An 18,386-nucleotide genomic window follows, 5' to 3' on the forward strand; every position below is an offset into this window, starting at 1 on the left:
TCATCAGTGTCACCTGCCAACCATCCTTTCTAAAAAAACATAAAACTAAAAGCTATATTTCGGGGGAAATACAGCTTGTTTTTTCTTAGTTTTCAGATACAAATTTTCACCATTATTAAGATGCACTGTTTTCACATTATATTATCTTTTCTGAAGTGCATCTTTAGGATGACATGTATTTTAATTTGCTGGGCTTTCTCTTTTCCTCTCTGAGAAGAGGGGAATTAAGGAAATATGGTAATTGTTTCCTTCCTCACTACAGGTGACCTGACACAGCAAACAGCAAAGTGCTAATGGCTTGCTCATTCACAGGCAGTTCATTCATCATCAATCACTTATACCTCTTTTTTTCTTTTTTACATATTTTTGACATTGTTGTGATTGGTTCTATAACTTTGCCATAATTTGGGGCTTATATTTTTTAGTCCTGGGGCTTGACGTCAAGGCCTGGGTGCTGTCCTTGAGCTTTTTTGCTCATGGCTAGCATTCTACTTCTTGAGGCACAGCTCCATTTCCAGCTTCCTTTGGTGGTTAATTGAAGATAAGAGTCTTACAGACATTTTTTTGCTTAGGCTGGCTTCTAACTATGGTCCTCATATCTCAGCCTCCTGCGTAGCTAGAATTATAAGCATGAGTCACTGGCACCCAGCTTGGAAGCCATTCTTATTAAGAACATAAGGAAAAAAAGATACTTTAATTTTTTTTTTTTTTGGTCCGGTCATGGGGCCTGAACTCTGGGCCTGGGTGCTGTCCTTAAGCCCTTCAGCTCAAGGCTAGCGTTCTACCACTTGAGCCACAGCACCGCTTCTGGCTTTTTTCTTTTTGCTTATGTGGTGCTGAGGATTCGAACCCAGGGCCTCAGGCATGCAAGGCAAGGGCTCTACCACTGAGCCACCTTCCTAGCCCAGATACTTTAATTTTTAGATCAAATCACTCATTTTTTTATTTTTACAATTTCCAAATAACAGGTGAGAATTTCAGATGTCTAGCTCTCAGATTTGTGACATTTTTTATCTCCCTTTAGCTCTTGCTTGTGTGTGTGTGTGTGTGTGTGTGTGTGTGTGTGTATGTGTGTGTGTGTGTGTACACATGCACTAGTACTAGGGTTTGAACTCGGGACCTCTCTTTTTTTTTAAGGACCTCTCACACTTGATTGGCTTTATCACTCAAAGCTGGTACTCTACCTCTTGAACCTCATCTCCACATCTGGCTTTTTGCTAGTCAATTGGAGATAAGAGTGTTTCTAATTTATTTGCTTGGGTGGACTTCTAACCACAATCTCAACCTCCTAAGTAGCTAGGATTTACCTACTACATTCTTAATGACCAGGTTTCTTTTGTTTTGATACTTTTTCTTACTTCCCCAGTTCTAATATGCTAAGTCTATACTTCAAAAAGTATGTCTGTATTTAATCTGATTTTTTTTTATTTTATTCTTTTGCTCTATTTGTATCACATCTATACTCCCATTTCTCTGTATTTTTCTTTGTTATTTCTTCATAATTACAAGGTGCATGTGCATTACAATGGTTACCGATAACCAGATAATTTCTACTCACTCATCTAGTCTAACCCTTTACCTATAGAATGGACCCCTAGAAACACTTCATCCATCTTACCTGGGAGTTAATGATGCGGACAGTGGTTTTATTTCCGACATCTTTTTCATAACCTCGGGTAGGAGCTGAGTTAAATCTCAAAACCGCATCGTGAGAATCTAAGGGCATATAGGGACAAGTTTACTTTTTGTCTCTGCTGAATCTAGGAAAAAAGGTTAAAGAAAGTCTTTCAATACCTGAAGCTGGATATACATGCACAGCTTTTCAGATAATGTACTGTTGACTTGGGGGGAGAGCTTGGCTCAGGAGATGCATCAGGAAGAGCACACAGTCAGTCACACAAGTATGATGGCTTGTCGGTGGGTAACAGAGCATTTACAGGACAGTGCTCCCACCAGCGGTGTTGCCTAGTGACGCTGTGGTTCCATCAATGTAAGTGCAGTCTATGATGTTAGCATGATGGCAAACTCGTCTAATGACACATGCATTTTTTAGACCTATCCAATAAGAAAGCAATGACTGTGTATGTATGCATAAACTCATTTGGTTACACATGCTCCAGTGTCATTTAAGTTTCATACAGATGTCACATTTTTTCCAAGTAGCATGCTTTATGAAGCCATTCTCTGGAAGGCTCTAGAACATTTTGTAACTAGAACTACAGAAGGAGGTAAGTTGATGGGAAAGTTAGGGGATCATGGAATGTTCATTTGGGCTTTATGTGTATGTGATGTGTGTGTGTGTGTGTGTGTGTGTGTGTGTGTGTGTGTATGTGTGTGTGTGAATATGCGCATGTGCACATGCACATATACACTGATAATTGGCTTGAACTCAAGGCTTTATGGTCTCACTTGGCTTTTTTTGCTCAAGGCTGGTGTTCTACCACTTGAAACAGTCTTCTGCTTCCAGCTTTTGGCTGTTAATTGGAGAATAGAGTCTCACAGATTTTCTGCCCGAGCTGGCCTCAAATTGTGATCCTCAGATCTCAGCTTGTGTGTAGTTAGGATTACCAGGCATGAGCCATCAGCACCTAACTTCATTTGGGTCTTTTTCCTGCTTGAGGAACACTGAGGTTGGTCATCAATGTCATGTAATTCTGGGGCCTCCACAGAGAATAAATGTGTCTCTCTTGGGATCAAAGCTAGGGCCTTCAATTCTATGATGCCACTTTCTGGTGAAGGTTTATGCTTAAAATGAAAACAAGCCCTGATTTTCTTGAAGCCTCATATATTGTTCCTGATGCCACAATGTCCTATGTGAGCCCAGCCTTATAGGCCCCTCATTCTGAAGTCATAATCAGACATACCATGCAGCTAGAGGCTGAGACCACCAAAGTTACAATCCACTAGGGTTTTTTGTATTCAGTAATGGTGCACCAAGCTTGACCTACAGAACATGCCTGTATACACTTCCTTCAAGGTATCTGACATCCTCCAGTTATCTGAATGCTGGAAAGGGAGGTGCCTGGTGACCACCAGGCCCTTGTAACATGAGGCCAAGGAGGAGGTAAAGAGAAAGAAGTGGAATAAAGTAGCCTCATCTGATTAGGGATAGGAATGGGAAACAAGTTCTCTTTTCCTAAAACAGGCTGTAAACACAAACCAGCATGAAACCAGAGATGATGAACAATAAGAGGACACGTATAGGTTGTCCTCAAACATCCCAAGTTTAACTTGCAGTAGTGACAGTGCATGTATGTGACAGTAAGAAGCAAGTGTGTGCATGTGTGACATTTGTACAAGCCGCATGGACATGCACTCGCCTCATTTACTGTGACTTCACAGGACCTTAGAGAAGCTAACCTTCCCCTGGGTCCTGATGCTCCCTCCTTGGGAGTCTTCTGGCACCCTAGAGGGATTAAACTACCATGTATGTCCCACCAAAACAATGTTAGAAAATGTACCTTTATTGATGAGACCTAAGCCATAATGAATTGGTGTGTTCTAGGTTTCTTTTAAGCTGGAAGCCTCCAGCTTGCTAGACACCACTGAGTCATGCCTCCAGCCCTGTGCTTTTGCTGATTATTTTTGAGATAGGATCTTCCTTCTGACTCAGGCATGCTCCGGGACTATGGTCTGCCTATTTTAGTCTTTCCATAATTGAAGGGATGGCACACGTGAACCATGATATCTACAATACAATGGAGTCTTGCAGACTTTTCTGCCTGGGTTTGCCTGGAACCACAATCCTCCCAAGTTCTTCCTCTCACATAGCTTAGGATGGAAGGTACACACCTCTGTGCCAGCTGTGGGTGAACTCTTCTGCCTAGCCCCCAACCACTGTCCTTCAGTTCTCAGCTCTGCAAGCAGCTAGAACTATAGAAGTGAGCCACAGGCACCTGGCTGAAGCTCTAGTTCTGAATAGTAAAGGATGAAACTTTTGGATCACAACAAACTCTTAAAGGGTACCTCTTTGTATGGCTGGAGAATCCAAGCTATGTCTGAGCTATAGCCTGGCACTAGTAAATGAAATTGGAGCACCATATACACATTTATTTGTGAATGTATGTCTCTAATGGCACAGTTCTTGAAACAGTCTTCGTGGTCTGAAAAGCTTAAAATCGACCTGGCTTTTTAGAAAAAAAATAGGTTGCAAATCTCTAAAAGGTATGTTCTGTGTAAATGAAGCCAAACTACCTTAACACTTCCTTGTTTCTTGTTTTATTGGGGCAGGACGTCTAATACTTGCGCTTGAACTCGGGGTCTTGTGCTCTCACTTGGCTTTTTTGCTCAAGGTTGGTGCTCTATCACTTGAGCCATAGCTTCACTTATATCGTTTTAGTGGTTAATATGAAATAAGGGTCTCACAAACTTTCCTGTTTAGGCTGGTGTCAAACCACAATCCTCAATGTCAGCCTCCTGAGTAGCTAGGAGCAGGCATGAGCCACTGGCATTAAGCTTTAAGAGCTGCTTCTTTATGTTACATTGTAAGCTCTTTGCATTTGGGGGGGGGAGAATAGATTGATTTGTTATTTATTTTTATTGAACAGTGTGTTTTCATTTCTAAAAGAACAAATAAATGATATCTGAGCTACAAAATTTAGATTACCAAAGCGTTAGTGTTGATAATATATTCACTGCATTAGAAAACAGGATGGAATTTAATGTTTTATTCATTAATTTATATTAAAATAACATTTTAATAAAAATTTTAAACAGCAAAGTAAACAGAAGACTGGCACTGCTTTAAATGTTTGCAAATCTGTTCTAAGTTTGGCTTTTTTTTGACAGTCCTGGGGCTTGAACTCAGGGCCTGGGCTCTGTCCCTAAGTCTCTCTCTGTGTTCAAGGCTAGTGCTCTACCACCTGAGTATGGTGTCATTTCTGGCTTTTTCTAAGTAGTTTGCTGGAGATAAGAGTCTCATGGACTTTCCTGCAGGGGCTGGCTTTGAACCATGATCCTCAGATCTCAGCTTCCTGTATAGCTAGAATTACAGGCATGAGTCACTGGTGCCCACCTCTAAGCTTGACTTTTTAGAAGACAGCTTCTTGTCTCTCTTGCCTTCAGTGTTTGCAAGATGTTGCCTTAGTGCATAAAGACTTATGCTTTAGTGGATAAAGACTAAGATGCTTCATTCCCAAAGGTGAAGGCTGCTTTAGTAGTCTTCCAAGAGATCTGTGAAACACACACACACACACACACACACACACACACACACAACACACACACATACACATATGATTTTTTTCAATGAACTTTGACAAGTGCTAGTCTGTTAAAGGTTAATTGCAATGTGGCTTTTGAAAATAGTATCAATGAGCTTGTGTGTGTGTGTGTGTGTGTGTGTGTGTGTGTGTGTGCGTGTGTGTGTGTGTGTGTGTGTGTGTGTGTGTGTGTGTGTGTGTGTGTGTGTGTGTGTACTAGAGCTTGAACTTAGGGCCTTGGCATAATATAGGGTTTTTTTGCTCATGGCTGGCTCTTTACCATTTGAGTCATAGCTCCACTTCTCTCTTCTGGTTGTTTAATTGGAAATAAAAGTCTCACAGACTTTCCTGCCTGGACTGGCTTTGAAATTCTATCCTCAGATCTCAGCTTCCTACCATCTAGAATTATAGGCATGGGTTACTGGTGTCTGGCTTTGATGAACTCTTTTGTCTGAATAAATTGACAACTCCTGATTTTAATTATAAAGTATAAAGCCAGTCTTTACTGTCAGCCAAAGTCTGCATCCACTACCCAGGAGTCTCCTTCCCATGTATTTAACATAAAGAGGCCTCTAAACTGTGAAATTTTAGAAAATTCAAGTTAATGGGTGTAAAGTTAAGTAGTTCTGCCACATTAACGCCCATTAATCTATCTTGTCCTTAGTGTGGGCCTCTCACTTATGCATAGTTCTGTAATATCATGCAAAGATCATTTGAAAATTCTCAGTCAGCTCTCAAATATTGATTCATTCCATTAGGGAGTATTAAAAAAACCACCTGGGTTAATATCATGTGGAGCTCCTCAAGAAGCCTCCACATTCACAGTCAAAAGCCTGAATTTTACCACTGGCAGCGTACATGGCCATGTTTGCTTAAAACGTAACTGGCTTAGCCAGTCACCAGGATTCTAGCTACTTAGGAGACTGAGATCTGGAGGATCTTATCAGAACCAGTTAGGATAGCAATGTCTGTGAGATTTATTCTCCAAAATAACTAGTAAAATGCAGGGCTGGAGGCATGGTTCAAGCCCAGCCAAGTGTGCAATAAGATCAAGCAAGTGTAAGGCCCTTTTAGTGGGGCTCAAATTCCACTACAACATGATGGGGGTCACTTAATTCCCTTTGGAAAAAAAATACCTGCTAAATATGTCTGAATAACAAAAAATATCCTGGAACTCAGACTTGGAAGTAGTCGCTCATAAAGATTGGTGCCACTGTTCCTTTGCTTGTAATATCTTTCTGTCTCTGCCTCTTAGATATATGAGTGAGAGCTTCTGTTCCTTAGATTCAGGCTGAGCTCACAGCGCTGTGGTAAAGGCATACAAGAGCCACACTCAGAACTCATCAGGAAAGATCTTGTCTACAGCAAATGCCTGCAGGAGGTGTAGCCGTTACAGTTATGGAGTGAAGTCTATTTTCTGTAGAATGGCTTTCAGGAGCATCCATGCCCTGTTCTACTGCCCTCTAGCCAGTGTTGCTGTCTTCCCCAGCCTTGGGCCTTTGTACGTCCTGGGGCCTGTGTCATCTGCACACTGTGTTGGCTCATGTCTCCTTACCTCACTGGGCTTCCAGCCTGATCTCTCTCAGAGTAGTCTTTCCTGACCCCTTTTCTGCTCACCCAGGCAACAGCTCTCAGGGGGTCATGCCCACCCTGTGGGCATATATTTCTCTGTGTCCTTCCCCCACCAACGAAGTACTGCATTTCTGTTGGTGGCTTGGATTGTTCCCCCAAGACTATAGAATTTGAGGTCTGGGTTTGTGCCTTAGTCACCTCTGTGTCTAGTGCAGGATCTGGTAAAGAACTTGGAAACAAGCAGGTTGGATGACTATAAGAACTGCTTTCTTATCTTTTTAAGCAAAGGTAACAAGACCTTCTCAAGTCCCCAACTCTCTCCAGTAAGTACTCTGGGGGCTACATCCCTTCTCTTCCTTCCCATTTCCTAATAATCACTTGCCAGACTCCATGTGTTCAAAATATAGACCCTAATCTTCTACTTTAAGGCTATTTCTGGGTTTTTTTCCTTTTCTTTTCTTTTTTTTTCTTTTCCTTCCTTCCTTCCTCTTTCTTTCTTTCTTGCTCTTTCTTTCTTCCTTTCTCTTTCTTCCTTCCTTCCTTTCTTTCTTTCTTTCTTTCTTTCTTTCTTTCTTTCTTTCTTTTCTTTTTTTCTTTCTTTTTTCTCTTTCTTTCTCTCTCTCTCCCTCTTTCTTTTTTCTTCTCTCTCTCTCTCTCGTTTCCTTTTTTCTCTTTGTTTAGTGCTGGTACTGGGGCTTGAACTCAGGGCCTCATGTTCTGCTTGGCTTTTTCATTCAAGACTGGCACTCTACCACTGGAGCCACATGTCCACTTTCAAAGCTATTGCCGTTTGATAGAAGCACTCTGCTCTCCTTGGGAGCACTTTGATGGGAACACCAAAAGTGTCTTCATCAATGAATATTACCACTTAGGTGCAAACTGACACCATACCAGCTCATGCCTCCTGGAATGTTCTATGTTTCCCAAACAGCTCAAATAACAGATTCAAAGCCTTTGTACTTTACATATAGTTTAACAACTACTATACTTTCTTAGCCCCAAGCAATTGTTCTGTGGGACTCAGTTTAACAGAAAGGGATCTGGGGACAGGACTTTATTGCCATGGAACAAACACCAGGGGGCGTTAACTGGCAGCCAATCAACGAACAGGGAGGCGAGGGGGTGTGTCTCTCTCGGGGAAGGAAGGAGCTGTGTAGTATTGGGGTTATTGGCCTAGAAGGGGATCACCTTGTAGAGCAGTGGTAGGGTTTGGATGCACAGACTGCCTGGGTCCCCTCTCGGTCCTGCCTTCAATATTTCATTGGATCATACCTCCTCTGGTAATTCTTAATCTGCATGTAGCAAATTCAGAGGCAGGTATTTAGGGGTCAACCTGAGTTTGGCTAAATTATGCCCCAGCGTTCCAAAGTTCCTGAAGGAAGCATGAGTTTGTTTCTGCCATGAAAGCTATTTGTGACTTAATGACTTGTGGTTTGCATTGACCCCTCAGCTGAGCCGGAGAGGAGGGGTCAGCACCTGGTCTGCACAGGGCTGACAGTGACACATGCTTAGAAAGATCAATCCTGTTGGTGCACTAGCTGATTCAAAGGAACCTAAATAAAAAGCAAGACAATTCTCATGTAACTGAGTTTGAGCTAGGCTGGTGCTCTACCATCTGAGCCATATATCTATCTCTTTTTGCTTCAGTTACTTTTGAGACAAAGTATTACATTTATGTCCTAGCTGCCTGCGATACAGATTCTATTTACTCTTCTCATGTATCTGGAATAACAGGCATGTAACTACCATGACCAGCAGTTTTGGTTGTTGTTTTGAGAGGAAGTTTCCCAAACTTTTAGCCCAAACTGATCTTAAATTCAATTGTCCCAATCTCTGCTTCCTGAGTAGCTGGGATTATAGTCGTGAGCCACTGTGTCTGTCTAAAATAGACAATAATTTTTTTTCCAGTCATGCTCTTCATCTGTAACCTTACAATTCTAATCATATAAACACTCATTTAAGTGCTACAGCACTCTACTCTGCATAAGCACAGACTTCGTGGTGTCTTTCATATCTTCCTTCTAATTCTGAATAGCATTTAAAAGACTCTGGACAGGGATATTTATGGAGGCATAAAGAGTGTGGGACTTCTCCCTGGCCTGTAAGAGCTATCCAAATACCACATATTTATGATGCAGCGGTGTTTAAAACAAACCAGAAGCAGGTTACCAGCTGCTTCAAAGCTAAATACCTAAATTCCTCCTCTGCATTATTGATGTTGGTCCTCAGAAATGAGAAGAAACTGTGGTGTTATTTCACCCCAGGGGCCTCTAAACCTCTGCACATGGCTAATAAATTGCAGGGTGCTTTGCTCTGGTTTGGCTCCAAGCTTAGGTGAGACATGGGCAGTATTACTGTAAGCCTGCTATAAGGTCAGTCCTGAGACGCAGGGACCCCAAATCACTAGTCTAGAAGTGTTGTTGCTGCATTCCCAAGAACATCTGGCTTGAGATCTGTGTTGCTGCCATCTCAGCTACAATCACCAGCCAATCTTTGTTTGTTTGTTTGTTTTTGGTGCCAATACTGGGGTTTGAAGTCAGGGCTTGGGCACTGTTTCTGAGCTTTTTCAGTCAAGGTTGGCACTCTCTCATTGAGCCATGGCTCCATTTCTGGCTTTCTGCTGGTTAGTTGGAAATAGTAGGATCATGGGTTTTTCTATCCCAGCTGGCTTTGTGCTTCCATATGTTGTTAGATGACAGATGAACTGCATCCAGTTATTGAGCTTCCCCCCTAGCTTGGGATGATATTGGTTGAGACTGGAATCTAAGAGAATTTTCATCCCCAGGCTGGTTGAATCATGATTACCCAATCCCTAATTCCCAATATAGACTTGATCCACTGAGCCCAGCTAATTCAGTAAGACTTTGAAGAAAGCATATTACTGTTCCCACTGTAGATTAGGGAATCTGATCTGTTGAAGGCCTGAAAAATAAGGTTTAATGCTTCCAGAGGAAAGAATTCTACCTCAAGCATGCAATGTGGAAACCCTGCCTGTCAGCTGTCGTACAAACTACATGTTTGAAAGCCCTTACAATGATAGAACACAGCTTTAAATCTCTTCCCAGGTCCCTCTTTCCCAAAAGCCTGTTTTCTCCAGCACACTGACTAATGCAGGACCTATGTCCTGACACAGATGTGTGGTGTTGGGCTGAGCAAATGGAAGCCCAGGTTGATTACAGGTATGTTACCTTGAGAAGCATGTTGTACTGGCTGGTACCCCAGAGCTAAAATTGTGCCAAGAGCCAGCAGACCAAAGCACTTTCCTGTGGGAGCCATGTTTTCAGTAGTAATCTGGATTCAGGGGCCCCTGAATTTGATCCTTGAAGTAGCCAAAATCATTACTCTTGGCTGGATTCTGGTAGCTCATGCTGTAATCATAGCTATGCAGGAGGCTGAGATCTAGAGGATCTCAACTTGAGGCCAGTCCAGGCAGAAAGTAACCAGCCAAAAGCAGGGCAGGGGTGATGGTTCAAGTGGGAGAGCACCAGCCTAGTAAGCACAAGGTCCTGAGTTCAAATCCCAGTATCAAGGGAGAAAATAAAACCTCTCCTGTGTCCTCTTGGGAGATAACATCCACAATGACCTCCTATTTCCTTGTCCTTTATTTTTTCCAGCATATTCCACCCCATGATAGGCCTTCCGGTATTTTTGGCCATTATGGAAGCTTATTAACGTCCACCAGAGTTTCTGTGACTGGATGTCTAAGACACGAGCAATGGACAAGCCTATGACAAAAGGGGATGCTGACTCTACTGCCACCAGCAACAGGGATGAAGGGGATGTCTCTCCTGTCCTTCCCAATTACTGAGACCCTGCTTCAAGAGTCCCCTAAGAATAGATCATCTAGGATCCCCAAAATGGCCCACAGTTGCAGTGGGGTCAGAGCAGAACCCTTAGGGTTCTAGATGAACTCCAGAAACACCTGCTCAGGACCAACCCACCCCTCATCTAGGAGCTTCCTCCCGCGACCCTTGACTTCAGACCCGGGTGGGGACGCACCTATCTCCTCTCCCAGGGAGGAATTGAGGATGGCACCCGCTGACATGACCACTGCGCAGCTCCGCAGGCCGCGTGGGTGCAGCTGGTGGCCCAGGGGCACGGCAGGCACCAGCAGCCGCCAGCCCAGCGCGGAAAAGGGCGCCTCGGTTCCATCCAGGGTGCGCACACGGCCGCGACGCCGCAACTCGCACAGCAGCTCGGTCCGGCTGCGGCTGCGGCGTGCCTGGCGCGGGGTTCGGAAGCGCACCCCATGCTTGTTGGCCGCCATGTAATCCCGCATGGCCTTCTGCAGGCGCGGGGCCAGCATGCGCGCTGACACGTTCCCCTTCCACAGCCGGTACAGGAAGGCCCGGGACATGGAGGCCGACAGCCGGTCCCCATCATCTCCCTCCTCAGAGGCGGAGGCGGCGCTCCATCTCTTCTTCACTCGGAGCCTCCTCTGGGCTCCCCGCCGCTGGGATGGCTCCTCTGGGGACGGCAATCCCCAGGTCCCTGGCACGTGCCTTTGCCACTCTGGCTGACCCACAGCGAAGAAGTAGTCGTCGTCCTCAGGGTAGAACGCACTTTGAGATTTCCTCCGTATCTGGGAGGTAAAAAACAACTCTGCGTGGCCAAAGCCATCTGGGGCCTGCTCCCATGTTTGTGGGTCCCCGGGTCCTGCGTGAAAAGGACCAACTGGGGGCCCGGCGCGTGGAACCTTGTTGGGATCCAAGCTGCCTGGGGAGGAGGGCTCCTGCATGGCACCCATGATGGCCCGCTGCCTGCCCTGAATGGGCAGGAGCCTCCTGGTCTCCAGGAAGGAGAAGGAGCTGGGCGCAGGCTCCGCAGGGTTGCTGTCTGTGAAGTAGATGAAGATTACCAAAAAAAGAAGCCCCCAAACAAATATTCCAAAGAGCATGCGTTGTCTCCATTGCTTCAAGTGTGGCTTCATGGCAAGGTCTCGGGCCTGCGCTTCCTTGGTCTCCTAGAACGCTGGGCAGGCAGGCAGGACCTGAAAAAACAGCCAGGGGCTATGTTAGTGTACATGGGAAGCCCGCTCAGTCGCTGCTGGGGACAGGCTGGCACAGGCAGAGCTGAGAGGGGAAAGCAAAAATCCAGGATCTACATTCAGGAATCCTATCTACCCTTGCCTGATCTCTCTCATCCAGCCATCTTGCCACCACCGATGAGAGCCTAGAGACCAGAATCCTTTCCAGGTATCTCAGTGGTAGGTCTGTGTCCTCATTCTGAAAGCACAACACATGCGCCCTGGATAGTTTGGTGAAGCAGATGGGAGAAGGCGGCACAATTGTGTGCTTCTATGTCTCTCGGCGCCCGCCTCCTCCACCCCAAGGATCTTCTGTGCACATGAGCTCAAGTGAGGATGCCGAGGGCTTGAACTGGCGCCTTCCTTTAGCATTTTCCCTCAGGGCTGGCACTTGGAGATAGAAATCTCATGGAATTTTTTTTTATTTCAAATTAGAGATAAGAGTCTCACAGACTTATGCTCAGGCTAGCTTTGAACTGAGATCTTTAGATCTCAGCCTCAGGAGTAATTAAAATTAAGGCATGAGTCTTGGGCAACTGGCTTTGAGCTCCTGGATTTTACAGCAGAAATGTGCACCATTAGGAGTAGTCACCAGATTCACTTGGTCATGGTCTCCCCCAGGCCAGAGGATTGTTAGAACATGCCAGAAGTGCACCAGTGGCACTGGACAAAGCAAAATTCAGTGTTCCCACTATCGGCGAATGTTATGTCAGGGGAGGGGGACTATAGAATCCAATCCTGTCTCCAGATTACACTTTCATCATTCTGCAACCAAGACTAAATGCCAAGATATGAACCTAGAAAAATAATGCCAGCAGTTCACTTGCTTTGTTCCATGCTTTGTACTTAGCATTAATCCTGGATTGTCTCATTTGGTCTTTTCAGCATGGAATAAAACAGGAAATAGTGTTATATCCATTTTCTGGGTGAGGAGAGTTTAAGTAACTTGATCAAAACCACAGCAATAGAAAGCTTCAGACCCCCCCATCTCTCTGTCTCTCTCTGTCTCTCTGTCTTTCTGTCTCTGTCTGTCTGTCTTTCTGTCTCTCTGTCTCTCTGTCTCTCTTTCTCTCTCTCTCTCTCTCACACACACACAATACTTTGCTTGATTCAGAAGCCACACTTCTAACACTAAATTGTGATCTCATCTGCTCCTGCCAACTGAAGTTCTATTTTCTAAATTAGGCTCTTCAGGCTGTCTGTGGCAAGGGATCTTTCCCCCAAATTGTCACTGTCTGATATATTTTTATATTTTCTTCTACGTTTGAATGTTCTGGCAAAATCCAACAGTTGTCAAAGCTTCTAAAGGCATACTTGCAGGTTCTACACAAATCTCACTGACACCTGCTAATGGTCAGTCCACAAAATTGGAGTCTGGTTCCAATCTCTGAGTGACATTCCCTACATCATTTTCCCAGCCTGTCTACTCAGGAGAATGCTTTAAGCTCTAATACCCCCCAAAAGGTTCTAAGAAAGCTATCTAGTACTTCAAGGTTTCTAATAAAAACAGGAAAATTATCCCAAACAACTGTTCTGTTTCTTCTGCAATTGTGTGCATTACAATGTAATTCTGGAGTCAAGCCAGTAGCTGGTGGTTCATGCTTGTAATCCTGGCTACTCACAAGTCTGGATCTGAGGATCACAATTTCAAACCAGCCTGAGCAAGAAAGTCGGTGAGGTTCTTATCTCTAATTACCCAGCAAAAACCTGGAAATGGAGCTGTGACTCAAGTGGTACAGTACCAGCCCTGAGTGAAAAAAGCTAAACAGTGCCCAGGGCTTAAGCCTCAGTACTTGCCTGTGCATGCACGCATGCACACGTGCACACACACACACACACACACACACACACACACACACACACACACACACACACACACACACACAATTCTAGAGTCAGTGAAGATCCACTAAGTGATGGGCTCTGCATCTACAAACCAACTCACATCAAATATGAGTTGTCTGTGGGTTCCCTGGGCCACTTGTGTTTTTGATGATCCAAATATCAAACTGAAAGTTTCTCACACCCAGCAGGTATGAGAATTTGCTAGAATGACTCAATAGAGATAGTGGGCTTAGTAGCTATACTTATACTTTCAGTTTTACAGTGAAGGATACATACAGAGAAATAGAAATATTTGGTGTGATATCACCTCCTGGTATATAGGATTTCACCAACCAGAGAGCTCCATAGAGTCTCAGGGTCAGAATTTGTTATGAGGTGTCACTGAGTAGCATGTGAATGAACCAAATTTCTAGTCTTCCCCTCCGCTCTGGCTGCCAGATTGGCCTGAAGTTCTAGTCTTGCTATATTACTTGATTGGTCTTTCTGGTGACTAGGCCCCCCTCTGAAGTTAACTAAGGGTCTGTGAGTCACACCATTAGTATGAGCACAGTCCAATCCCTGAGAACATTCAAGTGTTTCTGAGGCTCCAGATCAGGATCCCAGATACCATCCAGAAGAATCCTTCCTTGTTTCACACCTAGGCTGCAGTAGCAAATTCAGAAGTCACCTTCCAGCCTAGCTGGCAATTACCATTACCTGATCTACCTGTTCTGAGCAGTTGGTCCATGAAGCAGCTTAAGAATGGGAGTTGGGTTTCCCATTTCAGCATTTTCTTGAGAACATTTCTAAAACCCAGAGCCAGACATGTGTCTGGAGAGGGGAAGAAAATGATGCAAGAAATACAGCCAAGATTTGAGCTGCTGAGAAAGAACCAGAAACTTCTTATCTTGGGGCCACATCCTCTGCACCAGATGAATTCATGTTGCCTTATGTCAGAGGCTCCAGGAAACAGCATGAACATCTTTAAATTCCATAGAAGGATCTAGACTATGGAACCCAGGCTTCATCTCATGTGACTGTATGGGGATACTAGTGGGATGGGAAGGTAAGAGGAAGAGGGAAAGAAGGAGGGAATATACGGTCAAAATATTTCATGTGTCTATATAAAAGTGGAACACTAAAGCTTGCTGAGATTGATTTGGGATGGGAAGGAATGGGAGGAGAAGACAGTGCCAGGAGTGAGGGCAAGTGTGAGCAAGTTACACTATACACATATATGGACATGTCACAAGGAAATCATCTTCTACTACTAACGAATACTAACAAAAGTGTGTAAAACTAAGCCAGGTGCTGGTGGCTAATACCTGTAATGCTCAGAAGGCTCATAGTTCAAAACCAATCTGGGCAGAAATGTCCCTAAGACACTTCTCTCCAATTAACCACTAAAAGCAGCTGGAAGTGGAAGTGGCTTGAAAAAGCTAAGGCAGAAAGAAAGGCCCTGAGTTCAAGCCCGTGTACACACACACACACACACACACACACACACACACACACACACACACACACACACACACACACACACACACACACACACACACACACGACAAAATAAAAAAGTACTTAGTCTCCTGGTGAAGCTGTGTTGGTCAAGTAAGATGATGACAGACACAAAGGGGAGAGGATAAAAGGACAAGAAGTCTGAGGATACCTGAAAGTATCAGAATAAATGCCAAGAGGTTGAGGACTGCCTGGTGTGGTAGGAAGGAGAGACAGATCTGTGTAGCCCTCTTAGCTCTCTGAAAGCAATAAGGACCCTAATACAAGTCATGGTGGCTCTTCAGCAGGTGAAACTGTGGTCCTCATGCAGGGTAATTATAGAAAGGAGTGGGCTCCTGTCTCCACTTGTGATTAGACTCCAACTTTTAATAATCCCAAAGCCTTTGCTGCAACTTCTGTGAGCCTTCTGCTGCTAATTAGGGAATCTTCCCCCAAAGCAATTAAATCTCAAGGCAAAGGCAAATCCCTTGCTAGCAAACTTCAATAGAAATTGCTGTACATATTCCAGGTTTTCATCACCAGGGTATGTGGTAAGGGATAGATGACAGACAGGTGGGAGATGTCATCAATGTTCATGCCAGGTATCTTTCTTTCCTTTCTTTGTGCCCACACTGGGGCTTGAACTCAGGGCCTAGGCATTGTCCTTTAGTTTCTATGCTTCATGCTGATGGCTTTACAACTTGAGTCACAACTGTACTTCTAGCTGGCTAATTGGAGATAAGACTCTTATAATCTTTCCTGCCTGAGTTGGCTTTGAGCCTCCTGGGATTACATGCTTGCGCCATGGATACCTGGCTCATACATCATTCTTTTCCATGTGGAAGGGAAGGGCTGGTGAAGCACTAGAAAGCAAACTTCCTAATCTAGTATACTCCACTATAATGGCAGATTGTCAACAGAGTTATCTGTTCTGCTCACAGTCATGAGCCAGTGGTAGATGGTATCATATACAGGATAGGAAGATATAAGAGACCCATCATTTTCCACACTTTTTCCTACTTCAGCTCTCTAACAAAGCCTCCAAGAACTTCTATTCATGCACGCAAAAATCCAAAGTACTGAGATTGATTTGGGTGCTGGTGGCTCATGCCCAGAATCCTAGCTGCTCAGGAGACTGATATCCAGAGAATCATGTTTCAAAGTCAGTCAGGGTTACATAAGTCCAAGAGATGCTACAGCCAGATTCACCAGCAATAAAACCAGTTAAGAAGGATGGCTCAAGTGGTAAATGAAGAAAGCCAAGTGAGAGCCTGAGGCCCTGAGTTCAAGTCTTCCTTGGTACCAGAAAAAAAATGATTATCTTAATTTTGCTCCTGTCCCAGGTAGGTTGGTAGATGCTCATATGTAAACAGAGAAAGGAATCTTATTATCTTATGGATATATAGTGCAGATTAACTTCTCCTTCATATTATGAAAGAAATCACGTCTTCTAAAGGCATAATTTATCACACATTGTCAGATGAAATTATGAAATGTAAACACTGCTGTACAGAAACATTGTCATGCTGCTCTGGGTTGATGCAGCTAACTTCCTGTTTTTTCAAGGGCACACAGAAGTTAATTTTAGGCCTTGCCACTTTAATGATGTCACTTATGCTCTGTGGCTGGCAAGCTTTATCACCAGTTTTCTTAAACAGAGACTTTGAATCACATTCACACACACACACACACACACACACACACACACACACACACTTTGAACTGTATATCTGTACAACCACCAGTTGGCTAGGTTTTCTGTGAGTCTGATAAACACTGATGGATTGTTTTTTGTCAAAATTATCTAGACTAATTCTAAACTTAAGTAGTTATTTTCATGTTAAAATAATAAAGACTTACAGTGAGACACTTGAGTCTCATAATGGACTTCAGGAGTCATTTTCTTTTGAGAATTATTTTTCTAAAATTAACTCCTGTCACCCGGAGAAAACACTCATCTGCAGGGAGGAAGATACACCTCTCTTCTTTTACAAATGGCCCCTTTTCCTTGCTCAGATTTTATAAGAGTAAGGAAGTCTGGAGAACATGGAAGCTGTCACTCCTTATGTCCTCTTGGTGTTTTGAAACTCAGCCCATTCTTAGGGTTAATGTCCAGAACGTGGCCAGTGAGGTTGCAGAGCATTTAGGCCATGCAACAGTAACAAGAATCCATTTCTAGGAAGCAGGACTGGCCAAGACTTGGTCCTAAAAAGGTGGATCCTATGGAGGAAGGCAGGAGAGGCTTCCCTGTCCTTCCTTGGGTCTGGGTGATCCAAAAGAATGTGGTGATCTTGATCCCCTGTGTTAGGCCTGGGTTCCCAGGGCTTTTGTTATTAAAACCGATTCTTGAGCATGCTACAGTGGGGTTCACTGTAAGCTTTCTGAAGGCTGGGAATACTGTATATCTCATTCTGATATCATGTAACCCCAGAACCAAAGTGAGTTAGTCCTTAGAAAATTCCTAATCGATATTTCTGAAATCGATGAAACCCATCAATAAAATGAGTGGAGGGGATGCCTTGCTCTGGGATTGCCAGTGGTTCCTGGTTGGTTTAAGAGGGTGGTTGTGTCTTGCTGCCTGTGCTTCTGAGCTTAAGCGAGTGTCTGGGCAGCTCCAGGCAGGTGCACAGGTGGCTTGGGAGATGACTGGGTTGTGTTATTAGCCAACGTTGCTATTCTAGGCAGGTACTAATAGAGTGAATGAGCTCCAGTCATATGCTAGGCACAGCACCAACATCCCAGGCACCAAAGGGCCAACATCATCTCACGCCTCTCTACCCCAAACTTCAGTATTTATTGTTCTCACCAAGCACATAAGAAGCATGAACTCCTTCCAGTATTTTGTTCTCTCCCTTTACTCCATCTGGAAACTTCTAGGTGCTATACAAGTCCCAAGTTTGAAATTTTCATGAGTGTTCTTTCTCTCGGTGACAACTGTTATGCTTCATTTCAGGCCAGCATCCTAAATTCACCACATCAAGTGAGCCCTTAACATCTCATTCTCCGCCCCCCCAAATCCTGATTCTTTACTTTCCAGAACAACAGATTTTCACAGGGAGACTGTGGGAAGAGCCACACCTCCCCCGTGCCTGGCATTCTCTGGAAAGAGCTTAGTGTTTGGAACTGGAAAGCAAACTTTGCCTCTCATGAAAGGCTACTAATCTGCTACCATTTCCAGAGGAGCTGGAGGTGTCCAGGGCTGTGAGATGATGCCTGCCAGGAAAGAAGACAAAGGACTCTGTACACTTTCCTGCTGAGTGTTTGGA

The 18,386-nt window shown here is 44.2% G+C and overlaps 1 protein-coding gene across 5 annotated transcripts in view; it reads right to left on the reverse strand.

Annotated features, from left to right (window-relative positions):
- The window catches only part of St6gal2 (ST6 beta-galactoside alpha-2,6-sialyltransferase 2), an 82,913-nt gene that overhangs the window by 26,815 nt on the left and 37,712 nt on the right, over positions 1 to 18,386 (reverse strand). For all 5 annotated transcript variants that reach the window (XM_069988632.1, XM_069988633.1, XM_069988630.1 and 2 more), the window contains exons 2-3: positions 10,773 to 11,763; positions 1,619 to 1,716 (exon numbers count right to left, since the gene is read on the reverse strand). In XM_069988632.1, the coding sequence (XP_069844733.1) occupies positions 1,619 to 1,716; positions 10,773 to 11,703 (1,029 nt within the window). In that variant the 5' untranslated portion in view covers positions 11,704 to 11,763. The remainder of the gene's footprint in view (positions 1 to 1,618; positions 1,717 to 10,772; positions 11,764 to 18,386) is intronic.

The sequence above is a fragment of the Dipodomys merriami genome, unplaced genomic scaffold (assembly GCF_024711535.1).
Source record: "Dipodomys merriami isolate MVZ:Mamm:240054 unplaced genomic scaffold, mDipMer1.0.p SCAF_36, whole genome shotgun sequence".
In the NCBI taxonomy this organism is placed as follows: Eukaryota; Metazoa; Chordata; class Mammalia; order Rodentia; family Heteromyidae; genus Dipodomys; species Dipodomys merriami.